Source organism: Nycticebus coucang, chromosome 4 (assembly GCF_027406575.1).
Source record: "Nycticebus coucang isolate mNycCou1 chromosome 4, mNycCou1.pri, whole genome shotgun sequence".
NCBI classification, from domain to species: domain Eukaryota; kingdom Metazoa; phylum Chordata; class Mammalia; order Primates; family Lorisidae; genus Nycticebus; species Nycticebus coucang.
In genome coordinates, this window is record NC_069783.1 from 96285622 (window position 1) to 96304794 (window position 19173).

The window sequence follows — 19173 nt, forward strand, 5'->3', positions numbered from 1 at the left end:
TAAAAATAGAAAAAATTAGCCAAGCATGGTGGTACAACACATCTGTAGTCCCAGCTACAGCAGGAAGATTGCTTGAGCCCATGAGTTGGAGGTTACAATGAGCTATGATGATGCCACTGTACTATAGCCGGGACAATAGAATGAGACTCTGTCTCAAAAAAGACACAAACAAACAAAAACCCAAAACTCCTTTTAAATAGTTTTTAAATCTTTTCTTGGCATCCTGGTCTAGTGTTTGGTCATACTTACAGTAAAATTTTTAAAGAGTTTAATTCTGCACATATTATTTGTCTAAAGATGGGGAAGAAGCAAATAAATATAGCTTCTCTACTGTGACTTCATCTGAACTTGCATATAACAAACCCAAAGGGTTGATAGTATTTGTGTGCAGTAACATGACTTCAAAAGCTCTTGGAGATTAGACCAGGTACTGTGGCATGTGCCTGGAGTCCCAGCTACTCAGGACGATCACTTGAGCTCAGGAGTTCAAATCCAGCCAGGGAAACAGTGAGAACTTATCTTTGGGAAAAAAAAAAAAAGTTTTGGAAATAGTAAATTCTTGAGAATAGTTTATTGGAATTTGTTAGTTTCTACTAAAGCAAATAAATAGATCATCAGTGTGAGTTAGAAAACTTTAAAATTGTGATATGAAAGCATTGCTTTTAACTACCAAACTAAAAAGGGAACTTAGATAATTAGAGCAAAGTTGGAAAAGTACATATTTATTCAGGCATGCTTGGGAAAATTTAAGTAATAAGGAAATCTCTTCATAGTTTAAGAGATTTGGAAATCACTTAATACAGCATTGTGTAATTTTTCAGTGTGTTTGATTTTGTTTTTAAAGAGAGGATGATATAAGAAAATAATGACATCAGTTTATAAAAGCTTCAAAGGATTATATGATGTTTGTTATTCTTAGGCTAAATATGAAAAGGCATGTTTATTAGAATTCCCTGGGTTTTTTTGTTGCGTGGAATCATAGGTATCAGGTTGCTCCATTATATATTGTAGGATATGTTTATTTCTAAATATTATCCTAAAACACCCTGTATATAAAAAATAACCTAAAATCCTACCTAAAATGTAGGATAATATTTAGAAATAAACATATCCTACATATATTGATGTCATTGAGTTGATAATGTGTATAGTTCATTTTTGGCCATTTTCTTTTTTTTTTTTTTTGTAGAGACAGAGTCTCACTTTATGGCCCTCGGTAGAGTGCCGTGGCCTCACACAGCTCACAGCAACCTCCAACTCCTGGGCTTAAGCGATTCTCTTGCCTCAGCCTCCCGAGTAGCTGGGACTACAGGCGCCCACCACAACGCCCAGCTATTTTTTGGTTGCAGTTTGGCCGGGGCCGGGTTTGAACCCGTCACCCTCGGTATATGGGGCCGGCGCCTTACCAACTGAGCCACAGGCGCCTCCCGGCCATTTTCTTTTGAGGTTCTTAGTGAGTTTCTTGGGAAACTTTCCACATTGTCTTTGTTTGTTTTTTTTTTTAAATATACAAAAGAGAGGTGGCACCAAAAGCCAACTCAAAACTTCTTTGAGGGCTCGGTGCCCATAGCACAGTGGTTACGGTGCCAGCCACATGCACTGAGGCTGGTGGGTTCGAACCCAGCCAGGGCCTGCTAAACAACAATGACAACTGCAGCAGAAAAAAAAAAAAAAGAATAGCCGGGCGTTGTGGTGGGCACCTGTAGTCCCAGCTACTTGGGAGGCTGAGCCAAGAGTTTGAGGTTGCTGTAAGCTATGATGCCATGGTGCTCTACTGAGGGCAACATAGTGAGACACTGTTTCCCAGAAAAAAAAAAGAAAGAAAGAAAAACTTCATTGAGAATAATGGTGACATGGTACTTACTGAGAGAGGCCACAGCACCAGATCATCATTTTCATCTAGTCATTCCACCTGTAAGACACTTCTTTGCATTTCTCAGGGAATCATTTTTAAGTGTCTGTTTTCAGATTGCATGTTTGAGAGTTGGGGAAAGACCAGAGGAATAGTTGAAGTACAGGGTGTTCCAAAAGTTGCCCCTGAGATCTCCATACATAGAGAAAATGGGAAATGGTAGCTAAATATAACTTTATTTACAAAATATTCATTAAAAATTTTTTCAAGGAGGTGGCCAACATGTAGAGAATATTTTGTGAATATTTTGTAAATAAAAGTACATTCAACTACAATTTCCCATTTTTCCCTACATATGACATCTTTAGGGGCAATTTCTGGAACACCCTGTATATAACAAATACCTACTTTGTATACCCATTATAAATATTTTTGTTTAATATTCCCAACAGCTTTACCCCTAACTTTCTTCTTTGGTTAGTGATTAATTTTGGTGTTACAAACGTTGTGGTAATAGTGGCCTTCTGTGTTAGAGGAATTCAAAGCTGTGCATCCTTTGGCGCTGTTGCTGTCCAGGATAGCAGCCACCAGCTACATGGCCATTTAAATATAAATTAACTTCAGTGAAATGAAGTTAAAAGCATCTGTGTGTAGCTGGTCACTCGTGATTGCAGTATTCAACAGTGCAGCAACATTTTCATCATCCCAGAAAGCTCTGTTGGACAGCAGTAGTCTAGATTCTAGCGTTTTTCATACTCATAGGAAAAATGGTTCAGTTTTGTGTTTCATTACTAGCAGGTAATCTTGGGCTGTATGAGACAATTGAGTGTCCATTGTGTCAGGTTGGATAGAACAGTCTGGATTTGGAAAGAGTAACAGTGAGTCTGGTGATTCAGTAGCAGCCTCTACACCTGTCGATCAGGTGCAGGGTGGCGTGTGATTAAGAGAATGGGCTGTAGAGGTAGAACAGCTCTTCAGATGGTGTCTTGCTGGCCAGGTGACATGGGGCTAATCTCTTAATTTTTCTGAACCTGTTTTTTCATCTGTATGGTAGGGACGAAATACTGACTTTGCAGGGTTATTATGAGATTTATATTAGGTAAAGCAAATGGAATAAAAAATATCAAATACTGGGGCGGCGCCTGTGGCTCAGTGAGTAGGGCACCGGCCCCATATGCCGAGGGTGGAGGGTTCGGGCCCAGCCCCGGCCAAACTGCAACCAAAAAATAGCCAGGCGTTGTGGCGGGCGCCTGTAGTCCCGGCTGCTCGGGAGGCTGAGGCAGGAGAATTGCGTGAGCCCAGGAGTTAGAGGTTGCTGTGAGCCGTGTGACGCCACGGCACTCTACCCGAGTGAGACTCTGTCTCTACAAAAAAAAAAAAAAAAAATATATCAAATACTTAGCACAGTTCCAGGCACTTAGTAGTTTTTTTATATTTATAGTAGCAGCAGTTTTAAAAATATTTACAGTAATATTAATGGTCCTTGTTATTCTCGTTGATGTCAGTTCCTCTTTTCCTGATGTGTGCTGCTTTTATTCTTCTTTTTTATTTCCCTTTCTTTGCCGTAATTCTGTACTCCTTTCTTTATTCTTTTCTTCTGACTTAAGGGCCCTGGATAGCTCTGTAATGACACTCAAGAATAAAGAATTTTCTGCCCTAATTTCTGTGGTACAGCAAGCAGTGGGAAGTAATTGTTATCAAAATGAAACTAACCCCTAAGGAGTCACAGAAACTCACAGCACCTTTGACCAGAATAGGAAGCTGTTCTGTATGGGGCCAAAGGACAGTGGAAATAACTGGCCAGTTGTGGGGGTGGGGTGGTGGTCCGTGAGCTTCTCCTTGTTAGCATCTGTGTGTAGCTGGTCAGCACACTGGCCGGAGAGCCACAGCTGGAGAACCACTGTTGATTATACATTCTTTACATATGTAGCAACAAAGAAGAGAGCGTGAAGCTAGAAGGCAGCAGGAACGTGAACAGCGAAGGAGAGAACAGGAAGAAAAGAGGCGCCTGGAGGAATTGGAGAGAAGGCGCCAGGAGGAAGACGAGAGGAGGCGGGCAGAGGAGGAGAAGAGGAGAGCTGAGAGGGAGCAGGTGAGTGCACAAGGGAGGCTCCACCATCCCAGTTTGTGAAATGTGTTACTTTTGCAGAGCTGGGGGTTTGAGGGGAAGAGTCCATGTGGATGTGTGTTGTGTACACGCACGCACCTGCATACGCAGGACTTCAAGTGTTTGAAAATGTCGAAACACAATTGGAAGAACAACAGTAAACTAAATTCTTGTTTTGAAAAAATCTATGAATCCTTATTCTTTAGAATCCTCTTAAACCAGTTAAGTGTTCTCCAATTAGTATGGAAGATTTCTGAATATGTCTTCTCATGTTTGGCTTAAATGCTGTGAACCCCAAACATCTAAACTTAAAAAAAATGAAATTACAAGCCAACTATAAGAAATGTCTTATGAGAAATGCTTGAAATAGTGACTAAGGGATTATTGTAATCTGTATTTGCATAAAATTCTGTGTACACATAGGTAGCGTTTTAAAAAACTGATACTGTTGTGTTGTTCAACAATAAAAGATCAGGTTTTAGTAATATTTGTAGCATTTATTAATGCCAGGTGTGGTTTTATTTAGGAAGTTTGTTCCCGAGTCACCTGTGTAAATGGAAATTAACTATACCCAGCTGCTTTGCCTTTCTTGTCTTTGAGTTTATCTCTTTGTTATGAGCTTTGAATAAAGTAAAAATGATATGAATGGGAGCCAGTTTACTTAATAATCCGAAATCCATATCTAAAATGCTTAAAAACCATGCTGTGATTTTTCCAGATGTGACTCTTCAGCCACCATCCTTGATACCAGTCACGTGTGCTGGGCTCTCTGAGGCTGGGGTCTGCATGCTCATCAGGCTTCCTCTAGCCCCCAGGCATGCTGTCTGCGTTACCTTATTGATGTCACCAGCCAGTTAACTGTGCGGTGTGTGTGTTTTAACATTCTGGTTATGTTTTTACTGGAGGCTGCAAGGAGGAGAAAAATGGAAGCTTTTAAAAATTAAATCACCTAGAGATACTTATCACAATTTGATTGTGAGAGGAAGAGATGATGGTGGTAATTCATCTTTAATACTCTATTGGCAGTCGTTAGATTTTGTGAATAGCAAAAATTCTAAAATAAGTTGTATTCTGCTTTCTCTACTTTCTTATGGAATAGTAATTCTCCACATTGACAGTGCTTGTGGGACACATTTCACCCTGGTATGAGTGTGTGTTTGTGTAGATGTGTGCTGTATTTCTGTATGTTCAACAGTATGTTAGTTTGTGGTTTGGTGTGATTTTTCTGGTTGTCCTTGTGGTTTGAAGGCAGAAAACAAATGAGTATACTAATGTGATCTTTTAAGTTATGACTTAATGATTTTGTTCAAAGCAGAAATGAGTTGGCAGTGGAAATCCTTTTTCCATTCATGGTGGGTAAGGTCATGCAGGCATTGCTGAGGCAGGTGTTGGCACAGCATGTGTCATGGGGGCCTGGGCATCAGGGAAAGGGACTCAGAGCCCAGGTCACAACCAGGCATCTTTGCCAGTGGCCTTGTAAGCTTCCCCCAAGATGGGCTCAGTTCGCTTTGTAAGATAAGGATGTCTAAGGATGTTTGTGTGCTGTGATTTCTGTGTTATCCTGCATTGTCCTAACCAGAATGACTGGTTAACTAAAACATCTGTTCAGTCCTGCTGATGACTAAGTTTCATTTAAGATGTGCACCGTGATACAAGCTGCTGGGCAATGGCAGATGCTTTAAAATAACATTCCGAATTTCAGGGCAGACTTCTCCTCATGCTCCCTGGGCTACTCCCCTTCTAGAGCAGGTAATTCTCTTCTTTCTCCTGTTGAATAGGAAGGAAGACACTTTTTCTTTTAAAATGTTCCATGCTATTTCAAATTTATTTCATATCCATCTCAGCCTCACAAATAAACCCCTGAGAATTGGGAGAGGAGGTCTTTGATGCTTGTTTGTCAAATGAGGTGACTGAGAAAATGGGAGGCTTAGAATGTGCTAAAGGTCATAGAGCCAGACTTCCTGAGATCTCTGTTAACGTGCGTGTAGTGTCCAGGTGGGGCTCTTAGCTCTCTGCGTGGCATACTGTGGATGTGTTTGCCTGTTTTCATGGTTATAATAAAGGTTAAGGTTGATCATTCTCTCCTTACTGAAAAGAAAAACCACTTTCATACCTACCTTACTTCTCTGTCCCAAGTTCTCTTTGTCTCCCACCCCACCAGCTCATCGTGAAGAGCCTGAGCCTATTTGTTTGCAGGGAGTTGCCTGAGTCAGGTGATCATGGCTTTCAGAATGTAGTCTTCCAGGTACCTTCTGAGTCACCAGAGAAAGCACAAATCATGTTTGTTGTATGTTAATATTAAATAGGCTTTGGTTTTAGGTTTCAAAAATTGGTGATCCATACTTATTATAAATTATAACTACTAAGCAGGTATTTACTAATTAGGGTCCTCTGGTCCTTTACTTAAACTCTTAATTTTTCTCAAGTCTAATAACCTTGGAGGAATGGCATCCTCCTCCTAAATTCTGCATCTGTGTGTAGCAGCTGTGTTCTAACAGAAATACTTTCAGAATACCTTCATGTGTATCAGGGGAATGCATATCGTCATTTATTAGACTCTTTAGGTCTTACTATGGGCCAGATTAAAGTTCTTGAAAAAATTTTAGCAGTAGATTGTTTTTTTTTTTTTGTTTGTTTGTTCTGTTCTTGGCCGGTTCTAGTTTTGAACCCACCACCTCCAGCATATGGGGCTGGCACCCTACTCCATTGAGCCACAGGCACCGCCCCAGCAGTAGATTATTTTTTTAGTTGTTCACCACTGAGTGAATTATTACTAAAAATGATTGGAGCAAATGGTGCTTGGTGCTCCATGCAGGTGGTTCTCATGCTTTCCTTTTGGGTCAATTGATTGCTGGGTGATTTCTGTGTGACAGGAGTATATCAGACGACAGCTAGAAGAGGAGCAGCGGCACTTGGAAATCCTTCAGCAGCAGCTGCTCCAGGAGCAGGCCATGTTACTGGTAACACCCCGCCTCTGTCTTGTTACATAGCATCAGGGCTCGTGTGCCCCTCCCCTGAGTCGGGCAAGCTGTGGTGGTCACCAAACCACTTTGGTTTTGCTGTGGGCAACCAGGCTCAAAAAGGAATGTCCTTTGTGGTCATACTGCTTGGGGCACATTGCATGGTGGTTATTATTTGTTTATTTCCCATTAATAAATTAATTGTTCTCGTTTAGTAGATAGACAAGGTTTTGAACAGAACCTGGCATTCAGTGAACAAACTAGAATGCTGAGGGCTGCAGGCTCAGAGCACATGCCATAGGATTTTTACGTAGCATATATACCACTGAAACCGGCACTTAATTGAATTCTCTCTTACTCTGTCCAATGGTATTGTGGCTAGCAACAGCTGGCAGATTTTTCCACAGGTAATGCGCTATTTAAAATCCCAGTCATTTTCCTTTGTTATAAAAAGGGGGAGGGAAATATATTATCTTAAAAAAAAGAAAGTTGAAGAAATTCAGAGAGGAGGTGAGCTCTCCAGTGTCCCATAGATTCAGTGTTATCCTCTCCCTCTCTAAGGAGTGCCGATGGCGGGAGATGGAGGAGCACCGGCAGGCAGAGAGGCTCCAGAGGCAGTTGCAACAAGAACAAGCATATCTCCTGTCTCTACAGCATGACCACAGGAGGCCACACCCGCAGCAGCAGCCACCGCCACAGCAGGAGAGGAGCAAGCCAAGCTATCACGTTCCCGAGCCCAAACCCCACTACGAGCCTGTGGACAGAGCTCGAGAGGTATCTGCTCTCCTTCCTCATGTTAGCTGCTGGAAAGTAATACAGTGACGCCTCAGATACTAATGCAAGAACAAGCTGTAGAGGTCACTAATGATCCACCTTCTTTGTTTTTTAGCTGAGAAGTTGAGGTTTGGAGGAATAGACGGACTTGCCCAAGTTTTCTTATCTAGTTAGTGCTTTTTCCATTAACGACCAGGGTGCCAAATCTCTTGAGAACTGGAAACTAAACTAAAGTGAGAGAAATGGTGGTTTGATTATTGCTTCTGAACTAGTATGAGGCTGAAGTGTGCCTATAGTCCAGTTTTTCAACTTTCCAACTGTCATGATTTGTCACTGAATTAGTGCCTTGGGGTTAGCCAGAGCCCCAGAGCAGGGAGTGGCAGCAGGCAGTGAGTGCTCGGGGATGTGGGGCAGGCGGAGAGCCCACAGGTGGTAGCCTTCCACCACGTGTGCCCTCGCGCAGGGCAGATTCCAGGAACAAGTGTTCTGTTTGTTCTGGAATGGATTTATTTTTTGGTGACATTACATGTGTTATGGATTTCTGATGATAGTCTTTTAATCTGTTGATTGTGACAGATTAATTTTTTTCTAGTTTATCATCATACACAATTCTAGAATTCTAAGCAACAAGGAAACCTTAGAGGATACCTTGCTTAATTTTATCTTTATTAATATTTTCTTTCTTATGAATCAAATCCTAGCCCTGTTCTATCTACCTTTTCTCTTTCCCAACTGCCCTTTGTTTTCTTGCAGCTGAAGAGAAAGCTTCTCTATAGAGTTCTTCCACTTTCAGACCTTCTTCGATATCTCTGCTTTTCTCCTACTAACATTGAGTTATGTCTTCTAATTCTCTGATGCAGGTGGAAGATAGATTTAGGAAAACTAACCACAGCTCCCCTGAAGCCCAGTCTAAGCAGACAGGCAGAGTATTGGAGCCACCAGTGCCTTCCCGATCAGAGTCTTTTTCCAATGGCAACTCCGAGTCTGTGCATCCTGCGCTGCAGAGACCAGCGGAGCCACAGGTAGCAACGGCCAGCTTTGCTGTGGTAGAGGAGTCCTGTGCGACGGCTTGCCGAGCTCAAGGCCCCCTTGTGACAATCATAGTTTAGTTTGTCACCACATTTAAAAAGAGACAAGATTAGCAGGAGTGACTAAAGAGGATACCCAGTTGATAAAGAAGGATCTTTTTCTTTTTTGAGATTTTTGTTGTACTTATTAATAGTATCTCCAGTGAGTGACTTCTTTTTGCCTTCCCCAACTCATTAAGTGCCTCATTCTTCTAACATGAATATTTTTTAGTTTAATTTTTAGAGAATTAGTGTTATGAACACAAAAAAGGAGAACCAGAACATTTTCTCCCAAGCATTTAGAAAGTAAATGCTCACCCTGTGGTCCCTGGCTCCTGGCCTCTTCCATGAATGGGCCTTAGAGAACTGATAATGTCCCCGAAATTTCATGTAGAATTTTTTGATTTGTCCAGATGTGCACATTTTTGGGTAATGGGGCCTTTATTCATTCTCAAAGTATATACCAAAAGTTTAAATCCAATGGGCGAGATGTAGATTTCTTTGAGGTAGGTCAGAGCAAAGGTCGTGACCTCTCCTTGGGTCTGTCACAGCATTCTAAGCCTTGTCTGAGTTGGGGAGGACTGCTGGGCTGGGTGCTGTGTGCCTGGAGGAGAACCCACTGCCCTGGTAGTGAAGATGACGCAGGTCAAAGATTTCAACAGTCCTCAAAATACCGATTCCTGCTCTCTGGCTGAAAGTTACTGATTTTTAGACATTTTCCTCCATCCCCCTGTGTCATCCATGATGCTGGGGACAAGTTCGTCAGTCAGCTTGAGTTTGCTTGTCACTGGTGTTTGCATGTGTAAGGAGACAAAAGTTTATGTTTTTGTGACAGAAGCAGCTATGGTGTTCTGTAAAACAAACTGCATTAAGAATTTGAATGTAGTTTACAACTGTAAGCCCCTGGATGACAGCGAACTGCAGTCTACAGAGAGTTAAACAAAATAGAAGAACCAGGACAGATGCCACAGGTGTGGGAGAGCTGAGAAAGTGCTCACCTGGGATCAGTGGCATCTTTGAGTAGTGGAGAGCTGGCCTGTCAGCACATAGGTGACTCCAGAGAATATGAGATAGAAAGAAAAAGAAAAAAAGAAAAGCAGGCAAGGGTAAATGATTTAGAATGAAAAAAGGGGTGAGAAAAGAGACTACTAGAATAGGTTTGATGACACTTATGCAAGTTTAACAACTTTGAATTGTTTGAAGAGTGGAGGAGAAAAGTTTTTTTTTTTTTTTTTCCCCTGTAAATTAAACTTACCATAAATGGAGAATCTTTATCTATTTGGCTGTTGACATTTTAGAAAATAAGAGTTACTAAATTATGTAGACTGATTTTTATATTTATGATTAATTTGTGTCACACCTAGAAATAGTCTCCCTTTTCTCCTTCTATTCTAAAGTTGTTTTTGGCTAAAACATATAACTGTATAACATTCTTTGGGGGGAGACTTTTCTCATATAGTACTCTATTTTAAACTCATTTTTTGATTATAATTTCAGGTAATATTTCATATAATAAAATAATTATATAGTATTTTTATAATAAAATAATTATTATCTTTTTTTGATAATAATTTCAGTTACATGTGAATCTCACCTGTAAATCACAGAAATTATACACCTGGACCTAACTCTACATCCTGCATGTGAAAGGGTTGAACAAATTGTGATTTAGTAGTTTCAGTTTTCATTAAATACATTGATGTCATAGAATATGTAGCCAGGATTATGTATACTACAATATTGGACAGTTATTTAAAAAACAAAATATAATTAATGAAAACATTTTATAGATCTTTCCAGAGATTATTTCCCCATTTTAAAGACAACTGTAATTGTCAAGTAGGAAGAGTACGCTAACAATAGTTAATTCAGCAAATCCATGGTACTGAATATTTTTAAAGAAATCACGGTGTTTTTTCATAACTAGAAGGTGTATGGAGACATCTAGGTTTTCAAACTTGGGAGAAATAAGAAAAATTGTTGGTGTATTTGAAAAACTGCGTGTTTTTAAGTCGTGCTATTACAGTCTGTCAAAACATGAGGGGTTTGTCTTTGCTCGTTAAATGTGCTGTTGTGTTCCTCGGTCTGGTTAACACAGCCAGGCCGTGTGAGGATGGGCTAGTAGATGTGCATGCTGGGCAGTGTCCTTCATCGTGTGGTTATTTCCCTCTCCCGCTTCTCCGTCTCTGTGCTTTGACATGGATGTGCATGGAGCACATCATCTCCCTGTCAGTGGATCTGCAAGGCTCTTTGTTTTAAACAAAACAAACAAAAAAGAACTTCATTTATTGCTATCTGTAATGTTTGTCTGGCTATTAAACAAGTTTTCCTTATAAATGTATATTTGTTCTTTTCTGCATACTGTGTTCCCAGACTACTTCTTCACTTAGACTGTGCCTGTTCACTGCTTGGCTGACCTAATACTGACCACCCCCTGTTGCATTCCACTTTTGCCTGTTCCTGCTTTGGATTTGGTATTGACCAGAAAAGCCAGATTTATGCAGAACGCATTGAATGTTTTATGTTTTGTTTTCTTGTAAGGTACAGTGGTCCCACCTGGCATCTCTCAAGAACAATGTTTCCCCTGTCTCGCGATCCCATTCCTTCAGTGACCCTTCTCCTCCCAAATTTGCACACCACCATCTTCGTTCCCAGGACCCATGTCCACCTTCCCGCAGTGAGGTGCTCAGTCAGAGCTCTGACTCTAAGTTGGAGGCGCCTGACCCCACCCAAAAGGCTTGGTCTAGATCAGACAGTGACGAGGTGCCTCCAAGGGTAAGGAGCAGAAAGACAGATGTGTGCTGCTTTGTCCTTTCTGTTATTTTTTTTTTTTAAGGATTATTTCTTTTAATTATGGGTTTGGTGACTTCACCAGAACTAAAGGGGCAATGAAATTTCAAAGGAACCTTTATGGTGAGGAGGAAGTTCCACAGTCAGGCAGTTACATTTAGCCAGTGGCCAGTTAGCTTTTTATTGTTACTGCACTTAAACGTAAGGTGGATAAAATGATGTAAGAGTTATTCTACAAAGAATATGCTTCTTGAACAGATTCATAATTTATTTTAGCAGCCTTTTTATAAGTTTATGTAGAAGCTATACATTATTTTGCAACATTAACCAGTATCAAAATTTTCAGAAAAGATCTTACAAGGGAAAAAATAAATAGAAATCTCAAGAAAATAACTTTTTCCCTTTTTAAATTGGGGTTTTTCTTGTTTTATTTTTGTAATTAATGGTGAAGTTAAACAAAGGGCACATTTTACTTTATTTTTCCTCCATTTGGAATTGGCTTCCTCTGAATATTTTCTTGCTTCCTGCCAATCTTTGCTTCCTGCTGATCCATTTATAGGCCATTGTTTGGTTTCTTTGAGCTTTTTTTCTTGATTCTCACATTATCTTAGCAAAATGCTTTATATGTCCCCTGCTACCAAGCTTCAGTCCAGACATCACTTAAATGTTCCAAGAGTGTAGAAAGGCTGTTTTTTACTGGCTCCTTAGATGCCCATGACTATATGTTTTCTGTCCACATTGTATCAGTGGAGGAGGGGGAAGGAAAGATGGGGGCTGCCTCTTGGTAATAGGAAGTCCAATGTAATTAGGACTGTTGCAGAAGTATGGGTTGGTGGGGAAATCTTTTCTCTTCCTCTTGTTTTCAATAATTCAATTGCTATATTTTCTACCTAAAGGTTCCCGTGAGAACAACATCGCGTTCCCCTGTTCTATCCCGTCGGGATTCCCCACTGCAGGGCAGTGGACAACAAAATAGCCAAGCAGGACAAAGAAACTCCACCAGGTAAATGACAGGTGAAGACTAACACATTTGCCATGTAGTCTCCCACAGTCTTATGTTGTCTGTTTTCATGAAAATGCTCATAAACACAGATGTTTTGCCATAAAATACTTTAACATGAATGTTATCAAACTTACCTATAGTAAAAAGAGAGTTTGAATCTGGATGCGTATTGTAGTCATTTTGAAATTAAAATTAATTGTCTCTTAAGAGTGAGTGGAAGAAATAGCAGGGAAGGGGAGAGGCCCTAGAATTGTAATGTAAGGGTGTGTTTTATCTAAAGATATTGTAAGGCTTTTGTAATAATGTGGGTTACTAAAGAAAGTCACTGACTGCAATAAATGAGTAAACTAACCAAATACAGTAGAACCTCTGTGAGTTGACCACCTAAGGGACTGTAACAAACTGCTCAGCATGTGGAGGTGGTCAGCATAAGGCCACTATACTGATGTGTACCTGTGGCAAATATTAGGTCTTTGAAAATTAGATCACCTTAAGGAGGTGGTCAATTATGGAAGTTCTCTTATAATATGCTTATTAGATTCTAGAGTTGCTCTGTTCAACACAGCAGCTGTTAGCCACATGAGCCTTCTTAAACTTAAGCTTAAATAAAGTGAAATACAGTTAAAATTTCATTTTTAGTTGCACCAGCCTCATTTCAAGTGCTCTATAGCTACCTGTAGCTAGTGGCTACAGTATTACACAGCTCAGATACAAAACATTTTTGACATCCTAGAAATGTCCATCGACTAGCACTATAGTAGGGAAGAAAAGATGATTATATTGAGTATTTGATAACTTGATCATCACTGAATCTGTAGTTAACCTTCCGCCAGGGAACTTGAAGTGGTCGGATAGATAATAACCCAGAAACTGCAAAGATCCCTACTTAGTATTGCTGATGACCAGGGTGGACTGTGTTATTTTCTGTTCCTAAGTCTGCGCCATCAAATCTTACCTAGCAAACATGCTGGGCAAGAAATCCACCCCAAACTATGCTTCTCATAACCATTTCCAGCACAACTCATACAAAGGAATATCCTTTGTGAATGTCAAGTTTTGAGAGTAGCAGTGGGTGGGTGGGTGAGAGAAACAGCCTAAAAACAGGTAAAATTCTGTGTGTAATTATACAAGTGGAATGTTGTCATAATATTAAGAACTGAATTTGTCGCTGCAACAGAAGTGGTGGCACTTCTAGACCAAACAATAGTAATGCACCTCATACCTGAGGAAGATTTGAGGGTGCTAATGGTAAGATATCACTTAGCATTTTTGGCTTATTAAGATATCTGAGAGAAAATCTATAAATGATATCATTATAACTTCTGGTGAATTTAATGTTAAATGCTGTTTGTAGGCCATTTTTCTCATCACTTGATGCACATGTTTATAATTTGGTACTGCATTTTGGGAAGATGCATTACCTTTTCTCTCCTTTTCTTCTCTAACAGCAATATTGAGCCCAGGCTTCTGTGGGAGAGAGTGGAGAAGCTGGTGCCCAGACCTGGCAGTGGTAGCTCCTCAGGGTCCAGCAATTCAGGATCCCAACCTGGGTCTCACCCTGGGTCTCAGAGTGGCTCCGGGGAACGCTTCAGAGTGAGATGTAGGCTGCCTTTCCTTTACCTTTTCCCATTAATGACACCGGACTATGATCAGTCTATTGGAAATCCTTCTTAGTCTCTAAAAAAGACCTGTGGTTTGTGTATAGCTGCATATTACGAAACAACGTTTGGGTATAGGTTGTTAATGACCCTAGTGTTCATTGTGATTTTTACCATAAAGGAGTAAATTTTGAGAGTTTTACACGTGCCTAGTACTATTACAGTTTAATGCAATTAACTAACTTATCCACGGTAGTCAGCTAAATGTCTGAGCTAGAATTTGAACCCATTTCTTTCAATATGGACTCTAGGACCTATACTATCATCAGTCTTAGTTATTTTAACCTACTCTTAATAATTGGTGAATATTCCCTCTGTTGTATTATTGATAACAGGGCCTTGATTATGAACCATATTTTAAGTGGAGCATAGTGACAGAGGGTTCTGAGTAGGGAATCAGAAAGACACCAGAGCTCTTCTAGGCCCCTGCTTTGCCCCGGAGTTCAGACCTGCCCGTTGGGACTGCCATGAGTGGGGCAGACAGAGTAGGTGGGGTGGGGGACAGCTTTATGACATGCTTCTGTATGTATATATGTATCTGCCTTTCTTGTCTTTTTTGAACCCAACAGCATCATCCAAGTCTGAGGGCTCTCCATCTCAGCGCCTTGAAAATGCAGTGAAAAAACCTGAAGACAAAAAAGAAGTTTTTAGACCTCTCAAGCCTGCTGTAAGGATGGCACCAAATTCGTCTAATGTCAAATGGCTTGAATGAGAGCTTTCTATTTTAAAAAATAATGTGGTTGAGAGGCTTGCAGTCTCTTCTGCTCATAGGTGTGAGGACTTAATAAGGCATGACTTGACCCCCAGACACGTCTGTCCTCTCCCCTTAGTCATCTCATTTCCTATGTAAAATTCTCAATAGGGTGAACTTGTTTTAGTGCTTCAACCATATATTCTGTGTAGTCAGTCACATTACAAAAAGAAAAACACAACAAAGTGTGGTTGTTATTTAGTGAAATTTCCTTCTAAGTAAATAGATAACTTTAAAAATACCAAAGGAAGAAAATTCTGTCTCTTTGTTTGGCATTAACCTTTACTTATTCATGACGAGTTGGGCATTTGTAGTACTGGCTTTTAGAGTAAATTTTTTGAAATCCCTTTCTTAAACTCACCTATTGCTTAAATTCTGCCATCTGGAACCTGGAGTGGTAGTTGTAACTGCTGCTAGTTCTGCTTTAACTCTTCTTGTTACGTTTTGCTTGAACTCTTCTTGTTAAGTGCTGCTTTAACTCTTGTGTTAACTGACTGCATAACTGTGGGACACTGTGGAATTTTATGCCTATCTGTTTTAATTTCCTGCTTGAACTGATTTCCGTACTTCTCTACTCTCCCCTTCTTTCTGCGGCGCTTCCTCATAATGTGCATTCTTCATCAACGATGGCTTCTTGGACTCCATGAAACTGCCTCTGGACTGAAGGGCGAAGTGGTAAGCCTCACCTCGGAAGAGTTCAGCATCAGGGCAGAACTCCGCCTGCCTCTACCCTCACCTGGTGCTTGAGCTGCAGTCCTGCTCCCTGTTCAGCTTGAACTCTTAAACTTTCACTCCAGTTTACCTAGCATATAACATTTGCTCCATTCAAATAGTTATTTTAAAAAGCTATTAACTGTAACCACAAACTAGCAAGATTGAAAGCCTAACACTTGATCACTGTATTTCAGAGGCTCAAGTGCAAAGAAAAGAAACATACTCTGAACTGTGAAAAAGAAGAAAACTATATTGAACTTGTAAAAATGAGAGAGAGAAATAGCTACATAGTCCACTTTTTAAAAAGTTAATACTTCTAAATAAAATTCCCAAAGAAGTGAATTGGGGGTTTTATATGAAAATATAGAGTATAAATAATAATCATTCATGAAAATTAAGGGCCACAGTAGAGAAGAGTAAAAGGAAGTAAAGCTCTTTGAATATAGTTTACTTTGGATTCCTCTCTTGCGCTCTTTTTTTTTTTTTTTTTTGAGACAGAGCTTCAAGCTGTCACCCTGGGTAGAGTGCCATGGCATCTTAGCTCACAGAAACCTCCAACTCCTGGGCTTTAAGCGATTCTCTTGCCTCAGCCTCCCAAGTAGCTGGGACTACAGGCACCTGTTACAATGCCTGGCTATTTTTTTTTGGTTACAGCCGTCATTATTGTTTGGCAGGCCCCGGGCTGGATTCGAACCGCCAGCTCAGGTGTATGTGGCTGGCGCCTTAGCTGCTTGAGCCACAGGTGCCACGCCTCTTTTTTTTTTTTTTTTTTTTTTTTAATATAGACTCTTGCTTTGTTACCCAGAGTGGAGTGCAGTGGTGTGAGCATAGTTTGCTACATCCGTGTATCCTCCAATCCCTGGGCTCAAATGATCCTCCTTTCTCAGCCTCCTGAGTAGCTGGGACTACAGGCACATGCTGTTGTCTGGCTAACTTTTAAAATGTTTCCTTTTTTGTTTGTTTGTTTTTGTTTTCGTTTTTGTTTTTTCTAGAGACAGTGTCTCACTATGTTACCTAGGCTGGTCCTAATCTCTTGGGTTCAAACAGTCCTCCCACCTCAGGCTTCTAAAGTGCTGAGATTACAGGTGCAAGCCATCATTTCCAGCCTTGCTGTAGATTTCTTTCTGATGTTCACATTCACTGAGTTGTGAACATTCCAGTGTGGTTACGACTTGAAGGAGGGGCAATAGAGAAGTTCACCAGCTCCTACCCACAACACATGCTGGTCACCCCTTTCTCTCTTCATGTGTTATGAACCTTTTTCACGAATGGGGCAAGTGATTAACAGTGAAGTGATAGGTGAATGGCATATATTGGTGTTCACTTCACTCTTCCTTCACTTTTCTGTAGGTTTGAAATTTTTAATAATAAAAATTGTAGAAACATGCCCTCCCCCCCACACATACATACAACCCTCAAATAACTCTAAATCAGGCCTGTTTAACTAGAAGCTTGCTTTCTGGATAGTACCCTTAAAAGAAGACTTTGTTGTATGGACAGTTGTCTTTACAACACAGCCCAAGGATCTGTCTATATACATTGCTGACCTAGAATTTTGTCTTATGTATTATACATTTTATGTATATGTGTGTGTGTGTATTTTTCTTTTTTCTTTTTTTTGAGACAGAGTCTCAGTCAGTTGCTCTATGGTTGAGTGTCGTGGCATTATTGCTTATAGCAATCTAAAAATCTTGGGCACAAGCAATCCTCTTGCTTCAGCCCTCCCAAATAGCTGGGAATGCAGGCGTTGCCATACCACCTGGCTTTTTTTTTTTTTTTTAACTTAAGACAGGGTCTTGCTCTTGCTCAGGCTGGTCTTGAACTCGTGAGCTCAAGTGATTGACCCACCTTGGCCTCCCAGAGTGCTAGGATTACAGGTGTGAGCCACTGTGGCTGGCCTTACATATATATATATATAGATAGATAGATAGATAGATACAGATATATTTAAAAAAAATGCTATCAGTTTATCATAAGTAGATTGTTACTTTTTTATTGTTGTGGAATTTGAACTATATGAAACATGTTTAAATTTTTTTTTTCCCATCAAGAGCTGTAAAAGCTCACCTTAATATGAAACTGGTAAATTGCAAAACAGTTTCATAAAACTAACATTGTGGACTTTTATTGATAGAAAATTCATTCTTTCCTGTTTTCTCCCACTGCCTCGCCCCCCACCTTACTCTCCTTTTTCTGTCCTGTGTCTTAGGATTTAACTGCACTGGCCAAAGAGCTTCGAGCAGTAGAAGATGTGCGGCCCCCTCACAAAGTGACTGACTATTCCTCATCCAGTGAGGAGTCTGGGACGACAGATGAGGAGGATGATGACGTGGAACAAGAAGGGGCTGATGAGTCCACTTCTGGACCAGAGGACACCAGAGCAGCGTCAGTTTTTAGTCTATTTTACAGAGGATGAGAGTTTCCCTCCTAGCTTCCTCCCCCCACCCCCAGCCAGACATTGTTTTTTAAACCTGTCACACAATCTCGTGAGCATTAACATCGAGTTATTGCAGGGTCCACAGCAGGCAGCCTTTGTGTTCTTCCCTCTTCCCCTGGCACCCCAGCATGTGGTTTACTTTTTACCTTTTAATGTGAGGATATGAAGAAAGGGAAATTTCAGTGTGGTAGAACTACTTTAGTTAGCCACAAATATTTGTCCTAATTTTTTGGTCAGAAGAAAATTTGTTGTTAAAGAGAGAAAACTAAGCATTTGTTCTTTTTTGTTTGTTTGTTTTTGAGGAGACTTGTTACCTGTAGCTTCGTCTTATTTTATGACCTTGAGAAAATTCTGTCCTCAATTTGTGGGGTGAAGGCCTTTCACTTCTGCATTTTTCCCTTTCCATAGGTCATCTCTGAATTTGAGCAATGGTGAAACAGAATCTGTGAAAACCATGATTGTCCATGATGATGTAGAAAGCGAGCCAGCCATGACCCCGTCCAAGGAGGGCACGCTGATCGTCCGCCAGGTACCCATGTCTTTCTGTTGTCAGAGGCTGAGCTTCTCCTGTAGTCATTAACCCACCTGCTCATTCACTCATTCATGCTGTTTCTACATCATCATCTGTTTTCATGTTAACAAGTCCCAGAGGGCAGAGTGTCGAGTGTTGGGGGCTAGGGAGGCAGGTGTGTGCTGCATGCTGGAAGGTAGCTCCTAGTCCTCCACCCCACATCGCTGCTCCCTGCATGTCTGCGGCAGCCCTCATCCGAGCACTGCGCTGAGTCTCACAGTCTGTGTCTGAGTGGTAGAGGAGCCACGGGCGCTCTTAGCAGGCGTGCAGAATGAGGAGGCATGTCTGGTGCAGCAGAGCAGTCACGGTGGCCCTGCCGAGCGTGCCCAGCCCGAGCACCTGATGTGCCACTGTGGTAGTGGGTCAGCCGGGCAGGGCAAGCATCATCACAGCCCTAGAGACCTGGAGAGCCAAGGGTTGGGAGGTCATTCTTCTGTGTTGCAAAATGTTAGTTTTCTCACCTGTTGAGTATTTAAATGTGTGCCACCC

At 40.9% G+C, this 19173-nt stretch overlaps 1 protein-coding gene across 32 annotated transcripts in view; it reads left to right on the forward strand.

Moving 5' to 3' along the window:
• MAP4K4 (mitogen-activated protein kinase kinase kinase kinase 4) overlaps positions 1-19173 on the forward strand; it is a 209587-nt gene that overhangs the window by 167647 nt on the left and 22767 nt on the right. For 4 of the 32 annotated variants that reach the window (XM_053587160.1, XM_053587162.1, XM_053587169.1 and 1 more), the window contains exons 13-22: positions 3783-3944; positions 6833-6919; positions 7481-7693; positions 8554-8715; positions 11302-11535; positions 12447-12553; positions 14002-14153; positions 14781-14878; positions 17886-18061; positions 18522-18642. In XM_053587160.1, coding sequence (XP_053443135.1) covers positions 3783-3944; positions 6833-6919; positions 7481-7693; positions 8554-8715; positions 11302-11535; positions 12447-12553; positions 14002-14153; positions 14781-14878; positions 17886-18061; positions 18522-18642 — 1512 coding nt within the window. The remainder of the gene's footprint in view (positions 1-3782; positions 3945-6832; positions 6920-7480; positions 7694-8553; positions 8716-11301; positions 11536-12446; positions 12554-14001; positions 14154-14780; positions 14879-17885; positions 18062-18521; positions 18643-19173) is intronic. The other 28 variants (XM_053587165.1, XM_053587186.1, XM_053587190.1 and 25 more) reach the window with 9 other exon arrangements.